Here is a 21,475-nt window from a genome sequence, read left to right as displayed (position 1 = left end):
ATGATAAGATTCTGGAGCACCGTGTGAACAAGGACAACTGTACCTCACTCACAGTCCTATTGGATGCGATGCTGACATTTTTTACACCTACTAGGTGTCAGTGTTATATTAAAATTTTATAAGCATATTAAATCACACCTTTGAGGGAAAGACAATAAAAAGTTTGATCATACATTGTATTTTTTTGAGGGGGGGTCTGGTTGTGGGGTCTGAACTCTGGGCCTGGGCGCTGTCCCTCAGCTCTTTAGCTCAAGGCTAGCACTCTACCACTTGAGCCACAGCGCCACTTCTGGCTTTTTTCTGCTTATGTGGTGCTGAGGAATCGAACCCAGGGCCTCATGCATGGGAGGCAAGCACTCTACCACTGAGCCAACTTCCATATGCATGCATGGAAATGTCACAGCAAAACCCTCCCCTTCACAACAAATTTATACAAATAACAAAAAGGATAATAAAATAAAAACTACACCCTCTCCACCACCATGAGGTTGCTGGTATACTTATCATCACTGTGGCACTTCAGGAGTTAAGTACATCAGACTTCATTTATTGAACCCTATCAAAGACTTACAAACTGATGATCTTGTGCAATCATTAAAAATATTGAATTAGGTGAAGTATTAATACAGTGTTTACGAAATTGCAGACCTTCAGATTTGCCTGAGTAAAATCAGAAAAGCTGGCAAGGTTAAGCTAGCATTCCTCATAACTCAGCGGGGACCCCTGACTTCCCCACAATTCCCATCCTTTGAAATTTCTCATTCATCTTGACGAGCCATGCTGGGGAAGTCCGCCAGCGCCCCCTCTTGGAAGAGTTTTAAATTTCCCTCATCACCTTAATAAATAGCCTTGGTAAGAATATCCAATCAGAGAGATGAGAGGCTTAGGAAAGGACCAATCAAAACCGAGATCGGGACTACGACGTCACCAATGAGAACAGAGAGCGCTCAGAATAAAATAAACCTCTTCCAGACAGGAGGGAGGCGCACGCATTGGGTTTCTGGTTGGTTGGTGGCGTTTCACGGTGTTCTGGGAGCCGCAGGCTGGAGACCCCGGAGGAGTCGGTCGGCGGTGAGGCTGGTGCCCTGGTGCTGGGGCCTCGCGTACTTGAGGAACACAGCAGCACGGCCTGGCGCAGGACCTCGGAGCGCGGCTCGAACCATGCAGGGCTCAAGGGGGTCCAGCTCTGCCGGGCTGCAACGGGAAATGGAGAAACTAAGGACTAGCGGGAGGGGAGCCAAACCCCGAGGGGAGAGAAAAGAGGCACCAGCTGAGGGACAAGTTGATTCGTTTGCAATCTGGCGATGTGGCTAACGGGATGGAGACACTGGTTCAACCAGCTAAAGCGACACCCCAGCCGAGCACAGTTATGGAGCTGGGGGACACAAGGCCTGGCAGATCCTTCTCAAGTTTGGAACACAGCATCTTCCAAGCCTGGGAGATCCAATCTTCCACCCTGAGCTGAAGTTGAGTCCCCAGGTTTGTACAAACACCCTCATTCCTTTTTTTTTTTTTTTGGTCGTGGGGCCTGAACTCTGGGCCTGGGCGCTGTCCCTCAGCTCTTCAGCTCAAGGCTAGCACTCTACCACTTGAGCCACAGTGCCACTTCCGGCTTTTTTCTTTTTGCTTATGTGGTGCTGAGGAATCGAACCCAGAGCTTAATGCATGCAAGGCAAGCGCTCTACCACTGAGCTGCCTTCCCAGCCCCAAACACCCTCATTCTTACCCTTCCTCTGAGAAAACGAATGGGATCTTCCTAATGAGATCCATTCTCTCCCACACTCAGAAATATCAGTCTAGTCACACACTCACACACACACACACACCTACAATTGTTTTTCTCTGACTAGAAGGGGACAGAAGGGGACGCTCCTGGAGCAGCACAGGCCCTCCATCAAGACCATACCTGTAGAGCGCAGGTACAGGACTGGAGCCTGCCCCTTCCAGCACGCGGTAGGCCAAGTTTAGAGCCGTAGCAGCCCGACGCCCAGGTTCCCACCCCGCGGCCTCAGCCTCCAGCAAGGACAGCTCCAGGAAGTAGGTAGCAAGACGTTTCACCTACCGAGGAGGAATATCAGACCACACCCTCATGCCCACCACGCAGACCCTGCCCACTGCAAGGACACGCCCTATTATGCAAGAACCGCGCCCACAAAGCACGGCTGGAGCATGCCCAGTGCAGGCCTGGCCTACAACATGCTGGCCACGCCTATCCCGGACGGGCCACGCCCATCGCGCGGGCCACGCCCCTATCTAAGAGCACCTGGGCGTTGGTCCTGGCGAGCGCAGCAAGCAGGTGAAGGCACAGCAAGGGACCCGGATGATGCAGCCGAAAATCCAAGCGGCTCAGGATGCGGCGCTCGGCGCGCAGCAGCTCCACCCGAGAGAAGGAGCCAGCACTCAGGAGACAGAGGAAAGCAGGCTGCAGGGTGAGAGTGTGAGGGAAAACTGTGGAGGTCGCCTTGGACTCCCTGTCCTGGAGTGTCTGGGATGGAAACTTCAGCTTCCTGGTCTGTAAAATGGGGCACCTGACTTTTAAATCTGGAAGATGTGCATAGCGGGGTTCATTCCCCAGCACTAAAGTCGCTGAGTGGGACAGTCACTGAACCTCTCTGCCTTCATTTCTCCACCAAGAGGCTGACCTTAAACTACTCGAGATGGGCTGCACTCCCAAGTGCATGCCATTCTCTCTGCGAGAGTCAGTCTCCACCTCTCCTGAAGGGACACATTAGCAGTCCCTTCCCCACCAGGCATATTCAACCAGCGACTGCAGCCCAGAGCCCCGCCCTTCCCAGCCCCGCCCCTTCAGGCCCCGCCCATGACCCCGCCCCCGCCGTCCCGCCCCGGAAATACCTCAGGGAGCACGCACTCTTCTATTTTGCACGCCAGGAACAGACAGGCCACGCCCAGCAGCTGCAAGCGGCGCAGGCGCACTCGGCCCGTGTGCAGGTAGGAATCGAGCAGGTGCACGGCCAGGTAAAGCGTGTCCCCCGCCAGGCTCAGGTATTCCTGGGCAAGAGGCACGGGGTGACCACCAGGGTCACAGGCGGCGGACACGGGTTCGGCCTTGCCCCCTTCCCCCCGGGACGGGACGGTTACGTACGTGCACCTGGACCAGCCAGTCCACCACCAGCGCGCGCATCTCCGGGGTGACGGTGCGGGGCAAGGCCCTCCGGGGCAGCGCGCCGCACACCTGCGGCGGGGCGAGCGCGGCCTTACTCTCCACACCTGTCCTTCGGACTTGCCTGAGCTCCAGACCTCGGACGCCGCGGACGCCTGGGGTGAGTTGGACTCCACAGGGGTGTCTCACACTCCAAACTAACCTCCAGTAGAGTGGACTTCGTTCTAGATTATTCCTAACCCCCTTTTCTCGTGTGGAACCTCCATGGCCTTGCACCCGGCCATTTTCCTCAGGTTCACAGACTCCACAGTCAACCATCTACTCCTTCAGAACATCTAGAAACATCGATCTATCCAAACTGAAAATCTGACCAAGGAACCCCCCAGCTTAGAACGTCCAACGACTCTCTGTACCCCTCCTTAGGGCAGGAGGAAACAAAACAAGTTTATTCTTGATCCTATGTCACTTCCTTCCTCTCTTCCACATTTTAACCACCCTTTGGCTATGCCAAACTCACTCCTACCTCAGGACCTTTGTACTTACCATTCCTTCTTCCTGAAACGGTCCCTGCCCCCAGCTCCTTGCATTGCCTTCTTGGTCATTCCAAAAGTCCGTTTCCCCCCTTCCCCCTTCCCCATGCACTACACCCCATCACCATCACTTTGCATTCCTTAGTGAATACAGTCTGCCAGGCTGGTGGCTCATGCCCATAATCCTAACTACACAAGAGGCTGAAATCTGTCAGGCACCCGTGGCTCACGCCTGTAATCTGAGCTACTGAGGAGGCTGAGATCTGAGGATCATGGTTCAAAGCCAGCCCGGGCAAGGAAAGTCCATGAGACTCTTATCTCCAATAAACCACTAGAAAACCAGAAGTGGTGCTGTGGCTTAAGTGGTAGAGCACTGGCCTTGAGCTGAAGAGCTGAGGGTTAGCGCCCAAGCCCAGAGTTCAAGCCCCATGACTGACCAAAAAAAAGCTGAAATCTGAGGATCTCAGTTCAAAACCATCCCAGGTATGAAAGCCTGTTAGGCTCTTAACTCTAAGTAACAACCCCCCAAAAAATGCCAGGAAATGGAGTGGTGTCTCAAGGGCTAGAGCATTAGTCTTAAGTGAAAAAGCCAAAGGAGAGCATGAGGCCCTGAGTTCAAACCCCAGTTGCAGCGCGTGGGTGCACGCTCACACACACACGCTAATAATAAATGCAAGGCACAAATACAAAGGACTGTGAAATCCCCAAGGAAGGGCTGCACACAGGCAAGAGGGGAGGCTGGCCCATGCTGGCCTCACCCACCCAGCCCCCCTTAGCAGTTCTAGGTGCTCACCATGACCTCAGCAAAGATGTCCCCAGCGTACTCGCGTTCTCCCTCCAGCCCCAGTGTGCTCAGAGCCTCCTCCAGCCCTGTACCCAGATCCTGAGGCTTCTCTGGGAGTCCTGGGGAGACTCTCTTATCCACGGCCATGCCACTGGGAACTGAGGTGCTTGGCTCTGGGTTGGAACCCTGAAATGGACAGAGGCTGAGGGGCAGTGCCTAGAGAGGCCCAGGGATGGAGGCTGGCACTGGGGTCCAGGCCTCTCACCTGCATCCTCCACTAGCTTAGACCAAGGAGGCAGCTTCCAGCTGGAGAGAAGGGGCAGCTGCAGTCGCTTTGAATGCACCTGGACGCCTGCGCACTCCAAGTTTGCCAAGCTCCCTAATCCTGGGCAGGTGTAAATGGAAGGTGAAAGGTTGGCTGTGCCTCACACCTGTAATCCCAGCTACTCAGGAGGCTGAGATCTGAGAATCGTGGTTTGTCTAGTGGGGTTTATTATCCTTTCCTGTTTTCCTTTGTCTTTTCTGTGTGCACACATGCACTCACACCTGTCCTGCAGCTTGAACTCAGGACCTGGGCTCTCTCCCTGAGTCCCCCCCCCCCCGCCTCAAAGCTAGTGCTCTACCACTTGAGTCATAGCTCCACTTTTGGCTTTTGGGTGGTTCATTGGAGTAAGAGTCTCACAGACTTTCTTGCCTAAGCTGGCTCCAAACGGTGATCCTCAGATCTCAGCCTTCTGAGTAGCTAGGAAGCATACCGAAGCATAGGTGTCCCACTGTTTCATTTGTCTTCTGTATATAGAACCCCTATAAGTACTTCTGCAAGGCTGGTTTTGTGGTCCTGAGGCCCATTAGCTTGTGTTTATTGTGGAAGTTTTTTCTCTCTCAACTATGAGGAATAGCTTTGATGGGCACACTAGAAAGACAATTCTTATCTTTCATGGAGTATGTCCTTCCATGCCTCCCTGCCTTTAGAGGGTGTGTTATTCTAATAGGTTTGCACTCATATGTGACTTGTTGCTTTCCTTTTATAGATTTCAGTATTCTTTGATGTGTATATTGCTTTAACTGTAAGTCCAGGGGTGTTCCTTTCATCTTGCCTGTTTGGTTTTGAGCCTCCTGTACTTGCATGAACTTCTCATGGTTAGGGGTTATTTTCTATTATTTTTTGTTGGTCATGGGGCTTGAACTCTGGGCCTGGGTGCTGTCCCTCAGCTCTTCAAGGCTAGTGCTCTACCACTTGAGCCACAGCACCACTCCCAGTTCTCTAAGTCCTTTATTGGAGATAAGAGTCTCGCTGACTTTCTTGCCCAGGCTGACTTTGAACTGCAATCCTCAGATCTCAGCCTCTTTAGTAGCTAGGATTACAGGCATGAGCCACTGGTGCCTGGTCTCTATTATTTTATTAATAGTATATCTATACCTTTGGTCTTCCCAGCACTCCCCCCCCCCCCCCCCACTCCTGAGGCTTGAACTCTGGTCTGGGCGTTGTCCCTGAGCCTCTTATGCTGAAGTCTAGTGGTCTGTCACTTGAGCCATACCACCACTTCTGGCTTTTCCTGAGTTTATTGGAAGAGCCTCACAGACTTTCCTGCCTGGGCCTGCTTCGAACCATGATCCTGAGCTCTGCATCCTGAGTAACAAGGATTATAAGTGCCCAACTAGTATTAGTCTTTTGAGGATCTCCCAGAGGCATGTAAATTTCCATTTGTATTTTTCTCCTCTCAGTGTCTTTGATGTAATTCCTCTGCTTTATCTTCCAATTCCTGATTTGGGTGACTGAGTTCTTGATTTTTTTGTGGACTTCGCTGCCTGGGCTGGCTTTCAACTGCAATCCTCAGATCTCAGCCTCCTGAGTAGCTAGGATTACAGCTGTGAGCCACTGATGCCCTGCTAGTACTCAAGTTTTAACTTAAGCCTTCAAACTTACTTGGATTGTGGGCCCATGGCTGGCACTTTGCCACTTAAGCCATGCTACCAGCACAGCTTTTGGTAGAACTGTGTTAGAGATGGAATCTCTCAGACTTTTCCTGCCTGGGCTATCTTGGAACTGCTGGTGGAAATAGGCCTGAGGTGAAGGCTTCAGGGCAGGGTAGTGATAGCCGAGCTGCCGGCCTCTTGGATCAGGAAGCAGCTGGGAAAGGCCTGGGACATCACAGGCCCTTCAAAGGCATGCTGTCCACTGAGCTCTCTCCAACTCCTTAGTAGCCCCATCAGCAACCAACTCAAGATAGTCACTAATTAAGAAAGCACATCCCCATGATCCAGCCACCTGTCACCAGTGCCCCCAGCTGGGGCCAGCCTTTGTCACGTGTGCCTTTCTGAGGGTTGTCCTAGCCACTACGGCAGGTGTCTTCTCTAGTACACGCCCCTCCCCTTGGTCATCCTGTAAGCCATAGTCAGCACCAGCCACGCCCCAGGAGAGGGCGTGGCCTCCATCTGCTCTCCTCATTTCTACTGCCTAGGGCAGACTTTGCATTTCATACTTTGGGCAATCCCCAGTAGCATTCTCTTTGGTTGCACAGATGGTCAGCTTTGTTCCTGTGTTTCTCTGTTGTCTCCTGTGCCCATTAGATGCACCCCGTCAGAGATGGCTTTCTGGTTCTGGTTTGGAATCTGGACTCCAGTGCCTTGCACCCCTGAGCTCCTGGTCTTTCCAGGTCCTCCATCTGGCATATTGAGACACCAGTCTTGGTGGTGAAATGTGGGGTCTCATGGCTTCTTGCTGTAGCACAAGTGGGGAGCAGGGGTTGAGGCAGCAGTGGCCCTACCAGCACCAGCCTGCATACCACACTGGCTGCTCCCCACAACCTCCTGCTCTGCCCCCCTCTACTCACCCCAACTGCACTAGCCCAGACTTGCCCCCTCCACCTGCCTAGCTTTCTGCAGGGCTCTGAAACAGCAACAGTGCAGGTGTGTGGAGCCCAGGGACCAACCCCACAGTGGTTGCAAGGCTAGGGCAATGTCCATAGAATGCAGGCGAGGCCCTGGTCTGAAATTTATTGCTTGTACCGTACAAATAGGAGAGGGAAAGGCTAGGGGTGGGGCGGGGGGGGGGAATTGTCAAATAAACATACACACACAAAAAGGAAAAAAGACACCCCCCAAAAAAACCTACATTCCTGCCCCACCCACTCCTCCTTGCCTTTCCATAAACTGCCTAGTCTGAGGAGGTTGGGCAGGGAGGTCAAAACCATAAAAACTAAATTCCAGACACCAGAGAGGATGGGAAGAGGAAAAAGGAGGTGGGCAGGCGGCAGGTGGAGGTTGACCCCGAGCCCACACCGCACACACTCAAGGGCCAGGATATCTGCCTGTTTGAGTGCATGCACACACGCACGCATACACACACACACACACACACACACACAGACGTGCATCCCAGCAGCTCAGATGCCCACACAGTCCAAGTTGCACACACACACTCAATCATGCTCATATTAAGGCTGCAAACACAGGGCCCTGAAGATGGGGAGGGGTGCAGTGCCCTGGCCTCCGTTCTCAGAGGCCTTGACCCCCATGCGTACCAGAGACCTCCACCTCCACCCCGGACCCGAGTCCAAAGCCCAATACTGTCTCTTGTGGGATGTGTAACAGCCCAGGTGCCCTCCACCACACAGGCGCCCAGCCAGGCCAGGAGTCCAGCGGGATGTAAGGGCAGCTGGAAGAAAGGCCAGGTAAGGCACGGGGCTTGAGGCTGGGCTGGCCGGCCTCCGGCCTCACCCACAGGGTCAGGAGAGCAGCCTAGGAAGAGGCAGGACCTTGCTCCGATGGATGGTGGTGAGGAAGCCTTGGCTCTCACTTTAACGTCCCCGGCCATTATTGCTTTTCTCCCCGCAATGGGGCAGACTGCTCTTGCCAGGCCGGGGGACAGGACGTGAAGGCGGCTGTCTACTTGGAGTGACCAGATCTCCAGAAGCGGCCTCCATATTGAAGAGCAGTACAGGCAGCTGCCTGCGTGGTGTCCGCTCCGCCGGCGCTGGGCTGGTGCTGAGAGCCCTGACTGCCCCACAGCCCACCCGGGGGGCAGGAGAGGGACAGGCCCGAAGGGGAGGCTGCTGAGTTTGGGTGAAGACTGAGGAGGAGCTGGAAGTGGAAGGGGAGGGGGCGAAGGATGGGGATACAAACCAGAAAGGCAAAATACAAAGTTTGTTTTAAAAAGCCACTCAGGTGGCGGGCAGTGGCGTGCGCGTATCCAGAGGTGGCCACAGGGAGGCGGCGTGCACGTGTCCGCGTGTCCCGCGTGCAGGTGTAGGTGCGGGCGCTCACTCACGGATGCTGGCTGAGTAGGAGAACTGGGGGAAGTGCGTCCGCTGGTCCAGCTCCAGTGAGCCCAGGCTGTCATCTGTGGGGTGAGGGGGTGTGGTGGAGACAGCAGACCTGCAGAGGCCCAGGGTACCCCCAGCTCCCAGGAGGGGTGAGGTCCCCTGGGCAGGACAGGGGAGGCTGCGGCCCTCTGCAGGCCCAGCTTGCAGAGTGAGGTACCGTTCCCTGGGATGTTGTACAGGTCAGAAGGCCTGGGCCTGCCTGGGTGTCCCCTCCCCTGGGTCTAGCTCAGAACTGTGGTAGAGGCTACCACAGCCTGGGGACCTTCAGCCCTGATGCTGTCCTCCTTCACCACAGAGCCCTTCCTAGCTCCCAGGCACAAGGTCCCCATTAACCCTGGAGTTCCCATACCAGGTCCCTAATGTATCTGGCCTGCAGCCTGTCCCTAACTTACCCCCACCCTCCGCTGGCCATCCCTGGGCTTCCACGCTGCCCTGAGCTCCCCGGTAGACTCTGTCTCCAGTCCTAGGTGGGCATGGGAAGACTGCCAACGTGAGTCCTACCAGCCCCACCAGCTCCCTGTGACCCTCCCCAGACCAAGGAAAAACAATAGCACCAGGCCTTGCAAAGAGAGCGCAGGGCCTGCCAGCATGTGCTGGGTGCAGCAGTGTGTGTGTGGGGGGGGGGGGGGGCAAGGCACTCACAGCGGTCCGGGGGCGTGATGGTGATGGACTGCGCGGTGAACTCGTCATCGAAGTACCTGGTGTCCACCTCGGAGGTGACCTGAGGTTTGAAGGGTGGCAGGAGCTGCAGAGAGAGCAGAGCACCCCAGACTCAGGAACCCCAGGTCCCCAGGAACGGGCAAGGCCTTGCAGGGTTCCTGTGGGGGGGCAGGCGAGGGGCGCTCACCTTCTTTTGTACCACATCCTGCCAGTTGATGGTGAGGAAGAACCTGTGCTCCATGACCTCCTTGGCATCGCTGGGCCCCCCACCGAGCCTGGGCAGAGATAGCCATGAGCTTCTGCCTCGGGGAGCCGCGGGCTCCAGGAGCTGGGCTTGCAGGGCCCCAGCCATGGACTGGGAAAGGGAGGGGTCAGGGCGGGCTTGGCATGTGGCCTGACCACAGACAACTCAGCTACCCTAAGCAAGACTCTGTCCCAATACAGCAGTAGTCCAGGGGCGGGGGGCATGGCTCAGGTGGTACAGCACCTGCCTAGCAAGCAGAAGGCCCTGAGTTCAAATCCCAGTATCACAAAATAAAGCAAGTAAAAGGCAGTGCAGGGAAGAGGCTGAGGGCAGAGTTTGCTGAGTCCAGGTGCAGCGGTGGGGCCACACGCTTGGCGCAGATGACTGGGTGTGGCTGAGGGGACAGTGGCAGCTGGTGGCTTGGGCAGGGCGGACACCAGCCCTTACCTCTGCTTGGGGTCCTTCTTGAGCAGCCCGGCAAGCAAGGACTTGGCCTCGGGGCCGAGCGTGCGTGGGAAGCGGATCTCCTCCATGAGGATGAGCTCGAAGAGGCGCTCGTGGTCCTGGTTGTAGAAGGGCAGGCGGCCGCACATCATCTCGTACATGACCACGCCCAGCCCCCACCAGTCCACCGCCCGGCCGTAGTCGTTGTCCTCCAGCACCTGACAAGAGGCCAGGGAGAAGCTGGGGGCGGGGCGGGGCAGGGGTGCGGCTCTGCCCCATCAGGGTCCCTGTGCCCTGAGCTCTGTTCCTGTACCCCCAGCCCCAGGCACCTCGGGCGCCAGGTACTCCGGGGTCCCGCAGAAGGTTTTCATGGTGGCACCATCACTGATGCCCTCTTTGCATAGGCCGAAGTCAGTGATCTTGATGTGGCCATCTTTGTCCAGCATGAGGTTCTCCAGCTGCAGGAAAAGTCCAGGTATCAGGGCTGGGGCCCGGGGTGGTAGGTGCCACATCACAGGCTCCTGGGTATCCATTTCCAGAGGCCAAGATGGCCACAGCACACAGGCGTGGCCCTGTCCCTCTTCCTGGATGCTTTCCTTTCTGTGCTTCTGTGCGTCACTCACTGGGATGACAGGCGTGTGCTACGTGCCCAGCCACTGGCCGAGATGAAATGTCTGAGCTGGCTTTAAATCCAGATTCCCCACTGCTGCCACCCAGGTAGGCAGTATGACAAGCTTGAGCCACTGCACTGCTCATATTTTTTTTTTTTTTCTTTCGGCCAGTTCAGAGGCTAGAACTCAGGGCTGGGCACTGTCTCTGAGCTTTTTTGTGCTCAAGGCTAGCACTTTACCACTTGAGCCACAGCACCATTTCTGCCTTTTTCTGTGTATGTAGTACTGAGGAATCGAACCCATGCTAGGGAAGCACTCTACCACTAAGCCACATTCCCAAACCACATTTTTCTTTTAATTATGAAACATACCAGTGGACCACAAAGGAGATGTTTGTGTTTGTGCCACCCCATCAGGTCAAGGACCTGAGACCCATATGTGCCCCACTACAAGTAACTGGAACCTTCTTTGTCTTCATAGGCTTTTTCTTAAGAGGGGGGTGGAACCCAGGGATTCAATGCTAGCCAAATGCCTGCCCCCGCCCCAAGCTACCCCTCAGTCCTCTCCACATGTGCAGCGCATGGGCTCAGCTTCCCCTCATGGGGTCTAGCATTTCTATTTGTGCTGCTGGGTGGTGCGGTATATTGTGGTGTCTGCTACCTGGCATCCTGCCATTCTCTGGCAGTGGGCGCTGGGGCCGGTGTGGGAGAATATAGGGTGCACCCAACGAGCAGGCACACAGTGGACCTTTGGTGCTGGTGGCTGGGCTCACCTTGATGTCTCGGTATACCACGTCCCGAGAGTGCAGGTACTCCAGGGCTGAGACGATCTCTGCGCCATAGAAGCGCGCGCGGTCCTCCGTGAACACACGCTCCCGGGACAGGTGGAAGAACAGCTGTGTGGGCAGAGCGCGCTCAGCCAGGCATCCCAGCCCTGCTCCACAGGGACCACGGGCCAGGCAGGAATGGGGACATCAGTGTGGAGGGGGGACGGGACAAAGTGAGCAGATGCTCATAATGTAGTGATGCAGTTGGTTTCTGGAGCCCCAAACACAGCTTCCTGGCACTGCCAGCTGCCCAGCGCCACATGCCTCAGCACCCGGATTTGGTTCTGTCCCAGCTCATAGCTGTGTGCTTGAGGCAGGCAGGCAAGAGGCACTGAGCAAGCATCCCCCCACCCCGCCATCACCAGGTGTCCCTCTGTTGCACACGCCCTGGAAGGTACGCCGCAGGTGTGGCCAGCTCACCTCCCCTCCGTTGGCATACTCCATCACGAAGCACAGGCGGTCGTGGGTCTGGAAGGCGTACTTGAGTGCCTGCGGGAGGGAGCAGGGCAGCTGGGGCAAGAAGGGGCACAGGGAGGGATGCCAGCCAGGGATGGGTCTGCCCATTCCGCACTAGACTGCTCAGCCAGGACCAGGCATAGCCAGGACAGAAGGGACATTCTCACCACCCGGAGCCTTGCCACCAATTCACTCCCCTGCTTTAGTGGCAAAATACACTAAAAGTGCTCTTTCTCTCCCCACCTCCCTCCATCCAGATACACACACATACACACTCACTCTCACTCTCTCTCTCTGTCAGCTAACTGCTCGGGAGCCCTCTCGAGCCAGGCTGATGGGCAACACTTGGACCACACCTGCTTCTGACAGTATAAAGTCAGGACAAGGCACACCTGCTCACATGAAGTTGCCCACTATGGAGATGCTGCTCCCCCCTCCTCCCTACCCCCCACCCCCCGTACCCAGAGGGTCCTGATGCCTGGGAAGGGAGAGCAACTCACTGTGAGGAAGGGGTGCCTGGTGTTCTGGAGGACCCGGCTCTCCGTGACTGTGTGAGCGACTTCATCCTGCAGACACAGAGCCCAGGTGAGTGACCCAGGGCCACGCCTATCCATGCGGTGCAGTTCAGGCAAGGAGGAGCTGCACAGGTAGCAGGAGCAAAGCAAGCTGTGGGAGCCAACGGCAGGGCGATGCCAGACTGGGTGCCCATGGCACCGTCTTAAAGTCAGAAGTGTAGAGCAGTTCTGTTAGTCGTGATACTGAGGTTGAACCACGGGGCCCGATGCTCTACCACTTGAGCCACACCACTAAGGCACACAGCAGTGGGGGAGCATTAGCGGGTCTCTTACAGCCCCAGGCTGAGGTCCAGGGGTGCCCACCTTGGCAATGATGACCTCCTTCCGCAAGATCTTCATGGCATAGTAGCGGCCGGTGGCCTTCTCCCGCACCAGGATGACTTTACCGAAGGTGCCCTTGCCCAGGAGCTTGAGATAATCGAAGTCATTCATGGTCTGCGGTGCAAAAAGCAAGGGGTATCAGCACCCCACAATCAGCTGGCAGGATGTGCTGACCAACACCACCCTCAGCTCTGTGGCGATAGGCCCAGGCTCCCCTGCCTCTCCAGCACCCACAACCTGGGGAGCCAGGTCTTCGGGCCCCCCAACCCCAGCACTCACCACCTTGGCCCGGGCTCGGCTGACTGCCACATCCATCTCCTCTGGCGTGGATGAGTCGCTGGGGGAGCCACATTTGTAGTCCATCGAGTCCTCACCTGGGCCCCGCTGCTTGAGGCTGTTGGCGACCATCTGGATGGCCTGCATCCACTCCTCCCTGTGTGGGAACAACGAGGTGAGACCCCACTCAGCCCAGCCCCCCCACAACACGCTTGCAGACTGCAGAGCCCCTTTGGGCCTACAGAACTGATGTGGCCCGATGGGTACTGCACAGGCCCCTGCTGCACAGTGGGGGCAGTGCAGGGAGGGCACAGAGCTGAGCACCTCTGTCCCAGAGAGGTCCGTCCTGAGGACCCCTGGAAGCAGGTAACAGAAATGGTCAGTGGGGGCAGCTGGTGCTCATAAACCCTGACACCATCCTGAGCCTGAGGGAAGGCCAGTGCTCCCCTGAGCTCAAATTCAAGTTTACAAGTCATCACTGCTCAGCAAAGGAAAACCAAGAATAAATGGAAGCATTCAAGCCAAGCACTGGTGGCTCACACCTGGAATCCCAGCTATTCAAGAGACTGAGATCTGAGGATCTCAAGTCTAAGCCAGCCTGGGCAGGCAAAGTCCATGAGAACTATATCTCCAATTAACTGGCAAAAAGTCAGAAGTAGAGCCTGGGGCTCAAGTGGTAGAGCACCAGCCTTGAGCAAAAAAGCTAAGGGACAGCACCCAGGCCTTGAGTTCAAGCCCCAGAACTGGCACAGGGGGATTTTTTTTTTCTTTTAAGGAAGCATTCAAGAGCCAAAGCAGCTGGAGGACTCGCGTGTAGGCACAGCCCGCCAGGACACCAGGATGGCCACAAATGGTGGCCCCGGCAGCAGTGAGACTGCTTGAGAACCATAAGCTAGCTCTGACACTCATGACTTCAACATTGCTGGGAGCCAGGCATTGGTGGCTCACGCCTGTCATCCTAGCTACTCAGGAGGCTGAGATTTGAGAATCCTGGTTCGAAGACAGCACAGGTAGGAAAGTCTGTGAGATTCTGATCTCCAATAAACTACCAAGAAGCGAGAAGTGGAGCTGTGGCTCAAGTGGTAGAATGCCAGCCTTGAGCAAAAGACACTCTGGGACAGTGGCCAGGCCCCGAGTTCAAGCCCCAGGACAAGCACAAAAAAAGTTGCTGGGAAAGAATTTTCTTCTGACACTAGCAAACTTCTAACAAGGTCAAATGACCAGAGACAAAAAATACATATGTATGTCAGGCTGAACAACAGCAAACTACCTACAACCCTCATTCCTCACCCACTGTGCTACGCTGGCCCACGAGGGCAAGGATTTCCATCTGCTTTGAATGTGGTGTGCCCCCAGGATCCAGTGGGTACTCAGGTATGTGGGCAGACATACCCGTGAGGCCCAGGGCCTCTGCACAGCAGGCAGAGTGGCACTGCCTTCCCCCCCCCCCCCCCCCCCCGTGGCCTGCAGCCAGCATTGCTCAATTGGCTTTAACCCATGTCCCCTTTGGACAACTCACGACCTAAACCCATCCCTGTATTAATGTTCCTGTTTTCCAAAAAGCAAAAAAGTGAAAGAGGGAGGGTGGGTGGAATAGTAACATGGACCATGAACAGTCTATTTTATCTACCACTGTTTTCTTAGGAATTAAGAAATGATGACCTTGAGGGTAAAGTGGTTGAAAAAAAAAAAAAAACTCACAACTCTCCTAACAGGAAGATCTAAGAAGAGTCTTGTTCACATACAGATTCTGAGATGGTCCCGCAGAAAAATATCAGGCCACACAGGAGCCTGCTGACCAAGGGTGGCAGAGTACCACAGAGCTGGGAAGCGGCTGGGGGATACACAGTAGGTCTGCAGTGCAGCAAGCACCCTTCCTGCTCCTGCCTTTAGGAACTAGGCAAGACAGAAGCAAGCCAGCACTCCAGGGTGCAGCATGCAGTCCAGTGGGAAATCCCTGGTTTCACGGAAGACACTGGGTGGGGCTCAGACCTGTCCCCCGACCCCTACTGGAACTGCCGGCCACAACAAGAACTCGGAGACCAGGATGTAGGAGGTGGGGGTGATTGTGGCTCTCATCTTGCCAGCCACCAATCCAGTTCCAACTGGACTGAGGTTGTAAGGTTTCAGCACTCAGAATTCCAGAGAAAAAGCAAGGGCCTCTGTCCCGGACACTCCTCCAGGGCTTGCAACACAGTGTCTGGGGCAGAGGGGAGCTCCCACCCAAAGCTGCAGCCTAACTATCTCCAACAACCCCCCAACTCCGGACTGGTCCCCAGGGCAAAGATCAGAAAGCCATGGCAGTGAATGGCCAGTTCCACAGGCCTCACCCTGGTCATCAAGAACACATAAGAGTGAAAGTAGGAGAAAAATGAGGGAAGGGGCAACATGTTTGACAAGAAATAGACTTATTACCTTACTTATGTATCTGCAACCCCTCTGTATACCACCTTGACAATTAAAAAAAAAAATGCTGGGCACCGGTGGCTCACGCCTGTAATCCTAGCTACTCAGGAGGCTGAGATCTGAGGATCGCGGTTCAAAGCCAGCCCGGGCAGGAAAGTCCGTGAGACTCTTATCTCCAATAAACTACTAGAAAACAGGAAGTGATGCTGTGGCTCAGGCGGTAGAGTGCTCACCTTGAGCTAAAGAGCACAAGGACAGCATCCAAGCACAGAGTTCAAGCCCCATCTCTCTCTCTCTCTCTCTCTCTCTCTCTCTCTCTCTCTCTCTCTCTCTCTCTCTCTCTCTCTCTCTCTCTCTCTCTCTCTCTCTCTCTCTCTCTCTCTCTCTCTCTCTCGGACATAGTTCAGTGGCATGTGTGCTTAGCATGTTTAAGAATCTAAATGTGACCCCGGGGGACCTCCTCCAGCTGGGAAGCACACTTATGGCTGGGAACACAGATGGCCCTGGCTGTGCAATCTTGCTCACAGAAGATTTAACTGTTTTCATTCATCTAAAAGAGAACTGAGTACTGAACACCCATCCATGTACCAGGCACAAATAAGCAAATATAAAATGCCAGACTTGGTGAACAGTCACTATAAAGAAAAGTAAAGCTGGGTAAGGGGAACAGAGGTGAGAAGACAGCATCTGATGAGATCTAGGGAACAGGGGTCAGCCAGTGCTAAGGCCCTGAGGCACAAGCATGGGTGTGCTTGGCAGATTTAAGGGAAAGAAGATGCGTGGGGCTGAGTGAAGGCACCAGTGGCACGGGGCAGGTAACAGGACTGTGGCAGGAGCATGGCAGACGCTCAACTTTACACCAAGTGGGATTAAAAGCCATTCCGAATTCTTGTTCTTTTTCCCCACAGTTCGAGGGATTAACCCAGGCCCTTGCACACTCTAGGCAAGTGCTCTACCACTGAGCCCCTCCCCCACTCCATCCTGCCCTACCCCACTCTAGAGTTCTAAGCCCCAGGGATTACATCAGAAAGGTGACACCAAGCAGACGCTGCCAAGACTTTCCATAAAGAGTAGGAGAGCCGATTTTCAGGCATTGTGGCCACAATGTGTCCTTCACGGCTACTATAAAATCTGCCACCACAGGACAAAAGTGCCACAGACAATGCACATGCAAATGGACTGGTCCCATTCCAACACAACTTTATCTGCCAAGTGGAGAGGTAGGGCTGAAGGCTGCCTCCTCTGCTATAGACATGACTCCCTAGGAAATGGAGGAAACAAAAGAAGAAAAGTCACATCCAGAACATTCTACAAGATGACAGACTGGCTGACCAAGAATAGCAATGTCTTTGGAGGAAAAACAGGCAAAACACAAGCAAACAGGTTAGAGGTACCTTGAATAAATCCTGGTTAAAGAAGATTTCAGGGGGGGGAAGGGGGCGAAGGAGAAGGATTGGGATTGGGGGGGAGGGGGGAGGCTGGGAAGGGATGTGAAGGGTAAACCAAAGGAGGAGGCTGCAATGCTTGGTAAGAAATGTACGCATTGGGGCTGGGAAGGTGGCTCAGTGGTAGAGTGCTTGCCTTGCCCTGGGTTCAATTCCTCAGAGCACCACATAAGCAAAAAAAAAAAAAAAAGCATTACTTTAAAAAGCCGGGCGCTGGTGGCTCACGCCTGTAATCCTAGCTACTCAGGAGGCTGAGATCTGAGGATCGCGGTTCAAAGCCAGCCCGGGCAAGAAAGACCATGAGACTCCTATCTCCAATAAACCACCAGAAAACCAGAAGTGGCGCTGTAGCTCAAGTGGTAGAGCGCTCACCTTGAGCTGAAGAGCTGAGGGACAGCGCCCAGGCCCAGAGTTCAAGCCCCACGACCGACAAAAAAAAAAAAAAAATGTACGCATTATCCTACCCATGTAATTGTAACCCCTCTGTACAGTATGTTCACAAATAAAATAAAATAAAAGATTTCAGCTAGGGACCAGTGGTTCAGGACTGTAATCCTAGTTACTCAGGAAGCTGAGATCTGAAGATCACAGTTCAAAGCCCAGGCAGGAAAGTCCATGCATGCTAGCCTTGAGCAAAAAAAGTAGCTCTGGGACAGAGTCCATGCCCAGAGTTCAAGCCCCAGCACCAGCAAAAAAAGAAAAAGATAAAGAAAAAGACTATTTCGAAGAGAACAGAGAAATTCAGGTAGTGGCATGGACTTAGAATATTAGTAAAATATGTATGTATGTATGTATGTATGTATGTATGTATGTATGTATGTATGTATGTATGTATGTAATAGGCTAAGCACCTTATATAAATGCTTAGGATCTGAAGTGTTTTTCAGATTTGGGAATATGTGCACAGACTTTGCAGTTGTTTGAGGATTTCTAACTAGAAATTCAAACTCCTTGAGCACCCTGCAGACACTCAAGGTTATAGCTTTTTGAGCATTTCAGCTTCAGACATTTTCAACAGGGATGTGGCTGCACCTGCATCACTGTCTCCAGCGTGGTAATGACATCATGACCTCACAGGGACAAACACTAGGAGTGCTGTCATAAAGTGTGTAGTGTGTGCCCAAGTTCAAGTTCAAGGCTTGGCATCAAGAAGAAAAACTGAGAGGGGCCCTGGTGGCTCACGCCTGTAATCCTAGCTACTCAGGAGGCTGAGATCTGAGGATCGCACTTCAAAGGCAGACCCTGCAGTGAGACTCTTATCTCCAATTAACCACCAGAAAAACCAGAAGTGGCACTGTGGCTCAAGTGGTATAGCACTCACCTTGAGCTGAGGGACAGAGCCCAGGCTCAGAGTTCAAGCCCCACGACTGACCAAAAAAAAGAAAAACTGCAGCAAGAGTTCTGCGTGAAAGCGTATATGAGGCGGAGGGCAGCAATACATGCAGGCCCAGGGGCCTTGTTCATACTTCGTACCATTTTTCTAAATGGGACACAAGCTGGCAGTGGGGTGGAGACAGGAGTGGGGGGGGGGTCACTCACTACCTGGTGGAAGGTCAGAGAAGCAACCAGCACCCCAGCACCAAGGGTGCCACAGTGTTGGGCAGTATCCAGCCACCAGGGCACCTTCTGCCTGCCTGTCCCCCATGTTTGATGGGCTGAGCAGCCAGCAGCCCTGGACCTAGGCGAGGCAGGACCACAGGACAGCATGAGCCGGCCCTGGGCAGAGCTGATGGAAGCTCCCCTGGCTGTGTTTCCTGGCTCCTGCCTCCCCCAGGCTAAGGGCAGGAATCTGGGCTTTGATCTCTCAGCAGTCCAGGCAGTTTTCTCTCCAGTGACAGCAGAGGGGCTGAACAAAAGAGGAAGGCAGGGGGGCTCCCCAATCCCTCAAGTCTTAGCAACAGCATTCTCCCCACAATGAAGGGCAAGTTGCCTTGCATCTCTCTGGCCCACTCCCTGCCCCGCTCCCACACTGTGTGCCAGGTACCGCTCAATTGCTTCCTGTTTGTCATCTCCTGAATCTCTAACAACCCCATGTCTGCCAAGCCCTGCAAGGATCTCATCTGAGGGCCAAGGCCAGCTTCAAACGCCTCCGCTTCCTCTCCCCCAACATGCCTGCCCCTTTGTCTTCTGGGGACACAGAAATTGCATCCCCGCCAGGCCTCTGCAGATGCTGGTCAGTTCTCTTTCCTGACCATTTTTTTCTTTTTTTGTCAGTTGTGGAGCTTGAACTCGGGGCCTGGGCACTATCCCTGAGCTCCTTTGTTCAAGGCTAACATTCTACCACTTTGAGCCACAGCTCCACTTTTGGTTTTCTGGTGATTAAGAGTCTCATGAACTTTACTGCCAGAGCTGGCTTTAAACCATGATCCTGAGATCTCAGCCTCCTGAGCAGCTAGAATTACAGGTGTGAACCATCAGTGCCTGGCTTCCTTCCCTCTTTTTCCTTCTTCCTGCCTAACTCCAGGACCAACTCTGATCTGTCCTGCAAAACCAGCCCAATAAGTAATAAATCCCCAGGCTATATAAATACTATAGATAAGTAAATAATAAATCCCCAGGGCTAGGCATCTGTTCATGCAGATGTTGCTTTTACTGGCAGCCCAGTGCTTTGGTCCCTTCATTTTCAACGGGTTAACACCTCAGCTGGCCTGAGATGTTAAATCTGTTCCCCTCAGTGGGTGAGATTATTTTTAACCTTGGGGAGATATGCAACAATAATTATAGTAGACACTGTGGTAGCCTCTTTTTTTTTGGGGGGGGGAGGGTCCGGTCATGGGGCCTGAACTTGGCCTGGGCACAGTCCCTCAGCTCTTCAGCTCAAGGCTAGCACTCTACCACTTGAGCCACAGCGCCACTTCCAGCTTTTTTTCTTTTTGCTTATGTGGTGCTTAGGAATCAAAACCAGGGCCTCAGGCATGCAAGGCAAGCACTATACCACTGAGCCACCTTCCCAGCCCGTGGTAGCCTCTTATGATTCTGTTTTGTACAGGCTCAAGAACTACAGTGTAGCTACTGACCACACTGGCTACAGAGTCAACTGGCAATAAATAAAATCAAAATCCCAGTCCCTTGTTACCATACTTCAAATGCTCAAAAGGCAACACACAGGTGGCACAGAAAGGATGGCGGAGAGGACAGTTCCTCCAGGGCACCACGGTCACTTCAATGGCCCTATTAGGGCTCTGCCTGGGCACAGCTAAGGCCCTACAAGAGTGTTTTACAGCCAGGCACTGGTGGCTCATGCCTATAATCCTAGCTAGTCAGAAGGCTGAGATCTGAGGCCTGTGGTTGGAAGCCAGTCCAAGCAGTAAAGTCCATGGGACTCTTATCTCCAATTAACCACCAGGAAACCAGAAGTAGAAGTGTGGCTCAAAGTGGTAGAGCACTAGCCTTGAGCACAAAAGCTCAATGGCAGCCAGCACCCAGGCCCTAGTATTCAAGCCCCACAACCGACAAAAAAAAAAAAAAAAAGCATTCTTTGAAGTAATGTCTGAAAGGATAGAGAACACACACACTTGCCACCTGCCACAAAAGGCTTAGTACCCTCATGCACAGAGAACTTTTAGGTAAGAACTAGAAAAAGTTCAATACCAAACAGAAATAAGCTATAGGAACAGACAGTTCAGAAAAGGAAACTCGTGGCTCATCCACACAGAAAGGGAGGGCCTGCAGAGCCAGCACTGCTATTGCTCAGATAGGTAAAAATCCAAGTGTTTGGAGACATAAGGCTCTTAAAATCCAATGTGCATTCCTGTGACCCCAGCAATGCCACACCTAAGAAAGAGTTCACAGCCGGGCGCTGGTGGCTCACGCCTGTAATCCTAGCTACTCAGGAAGCTGAGATCTGAGGATCGCGGTTCAAAGCCAGCCCGGGCAGGAGAGACTGTGAGACTCCTATCTCCAATAAACCACCAGAAAACCGGAAGTGGCGCTGTAGCTCAAGTGGTAGAGCGCTCGCCTTGAGCTGAAGAGCTGAGGGACAGCGCCCAGGCCCAGAGTTCAAGCCCCACAGCCGACAAAAAAAAAAAAAAAAAAAGAAAGAGTTCACCACACAGACCAGCCTGCATTCAAGGGAAATGCTAGCAGCACATGGCATTTCACTAAGACTTTATTTTAATGATGAACGATTAGCTCTTTAATAATAATTAATGTTTTTTTTAAAACTAGGAAAACTAGTTATTAAACTAGTAGCTAAAATCTAGCTACTAAAATTTACACACACACACACACACACACACACAAATACAGGCATACCTCAGGTGGTCTCTGGTGCAACATGGCAATCCCCTCCATGGAGATGGGAGACTGCTGGGTCAGCTTTCTTTCTAGCAAGTGCAAGGCTGAGTTCAAATCACCAATAAACAGGCTGAAAGCCAGGTGCCAGTGGCTTACACCTGTAATCCTAGCTACTCATGAGGCTGAGATCTGAGGATCATGGTTCAAAGCTAGCC

The 21,475-nt window shown here is 53.6% G+C and overlaps 2 protein-coding genes across 4 annotated transcripts in view; both read right to left on the bottom strand.

Annotated features, from left to right (window-relative positions):
* Positions 1-564: 564 nt before the first annotated feature.
* On the bottom strand, positions 565-8,252 carry LOC138811299 (cyclin-P-like). Its single transcript, XM_069999029.1, has 8 exons — positions 8,156-8,252; positions 4,701-4,820; positions 4,445-4,608; positions 3,104-3,193; positions 2,854-3,009; positions 2,264-2,422; positions 1,907-2,058; positions 565-1,194 (listed from the first exon to the last, which is right to left on the bottom strand). Exons 1-8 carry the CDS (start codon positions 8,250-8,252, stop codon positions 1,020-1,022), a joined length of 1,113 nt encoding a protein of 370 aa, XP_069855130.1. The 3' UTR covers positions 565-1,019.
* LOC138811222 (RAC-beta serine/threonine-protein kinase) overlaps positions 7,419-21,475 on the bottom strand; it is a 33,608-nt gene continuing 19,551 nt past the window's right edge. For all 3 annotated transcript variants that reach the window (XM_069998907.1, XM_069998908.1, XM_069998909.1), the window contains 10 exons: positions 13,177-13,330; positions 12,880-13,011; positions 12,502-12,567; positions 11,966-12,034; positions 11,492-11,614; positions 10,438-10,566; positions 10,112-10,326; positions 9,608-9,695; positions 9,403-9,505; positions 7,419-8,777 (listed from right to left, as the gene is read on the bottom strand). In XM_069998907.1, coding sequence (XP_069855008.1) covers positions 8,698-8,777; positions 9,403-9,505; positions 9,608-9,695; positions 10,112-10,326; positions 10,438-10,566; positions 11,492-11,614; positions 11,966-12,034; positions 12,502-12,567; positions 12,880-13,011; positions 13,177-13,330 — 1,159 coding nt within the window. In that variant the 3' untranslated portion in view covers positions 7,419-8,697. The remainder of the gene's footprint in view (positions 8,778-9,402; positions 9,506-9,607; positions 9,696-10,111; positions 10,327-10,437; positions 10,567-11,491; positions 11,615-11,965; positions 12,035-12,501; positions 12,568-12,879; positions 13,012-13,176; positions 13,331-21,475) is intronic.

The sequence above is a fragment of the Dipodomys merriami genome, unplaced genomic scaffold, assembly GCF_024711535.1.
Source record: "Dipodomys merriami isolate MVZ:Mamm:240054 unplaced genomic scaffold, mDipMer1.0.p SCAF_52, whole genome shotgun sequence".
NCBI classification, from domain to species: domain Eukaryota; kingdom Metazoa; phylum Chordata; class Mammalia; order Rodentia; family Heteromyidae; genus Dipodomys; species Dipodomys merriami.
The sequence above is the reverse complement of the archived record's forward strand: the minus strand, read 5'-3'. Positions and strand labels throughout refer to the sequence as shown.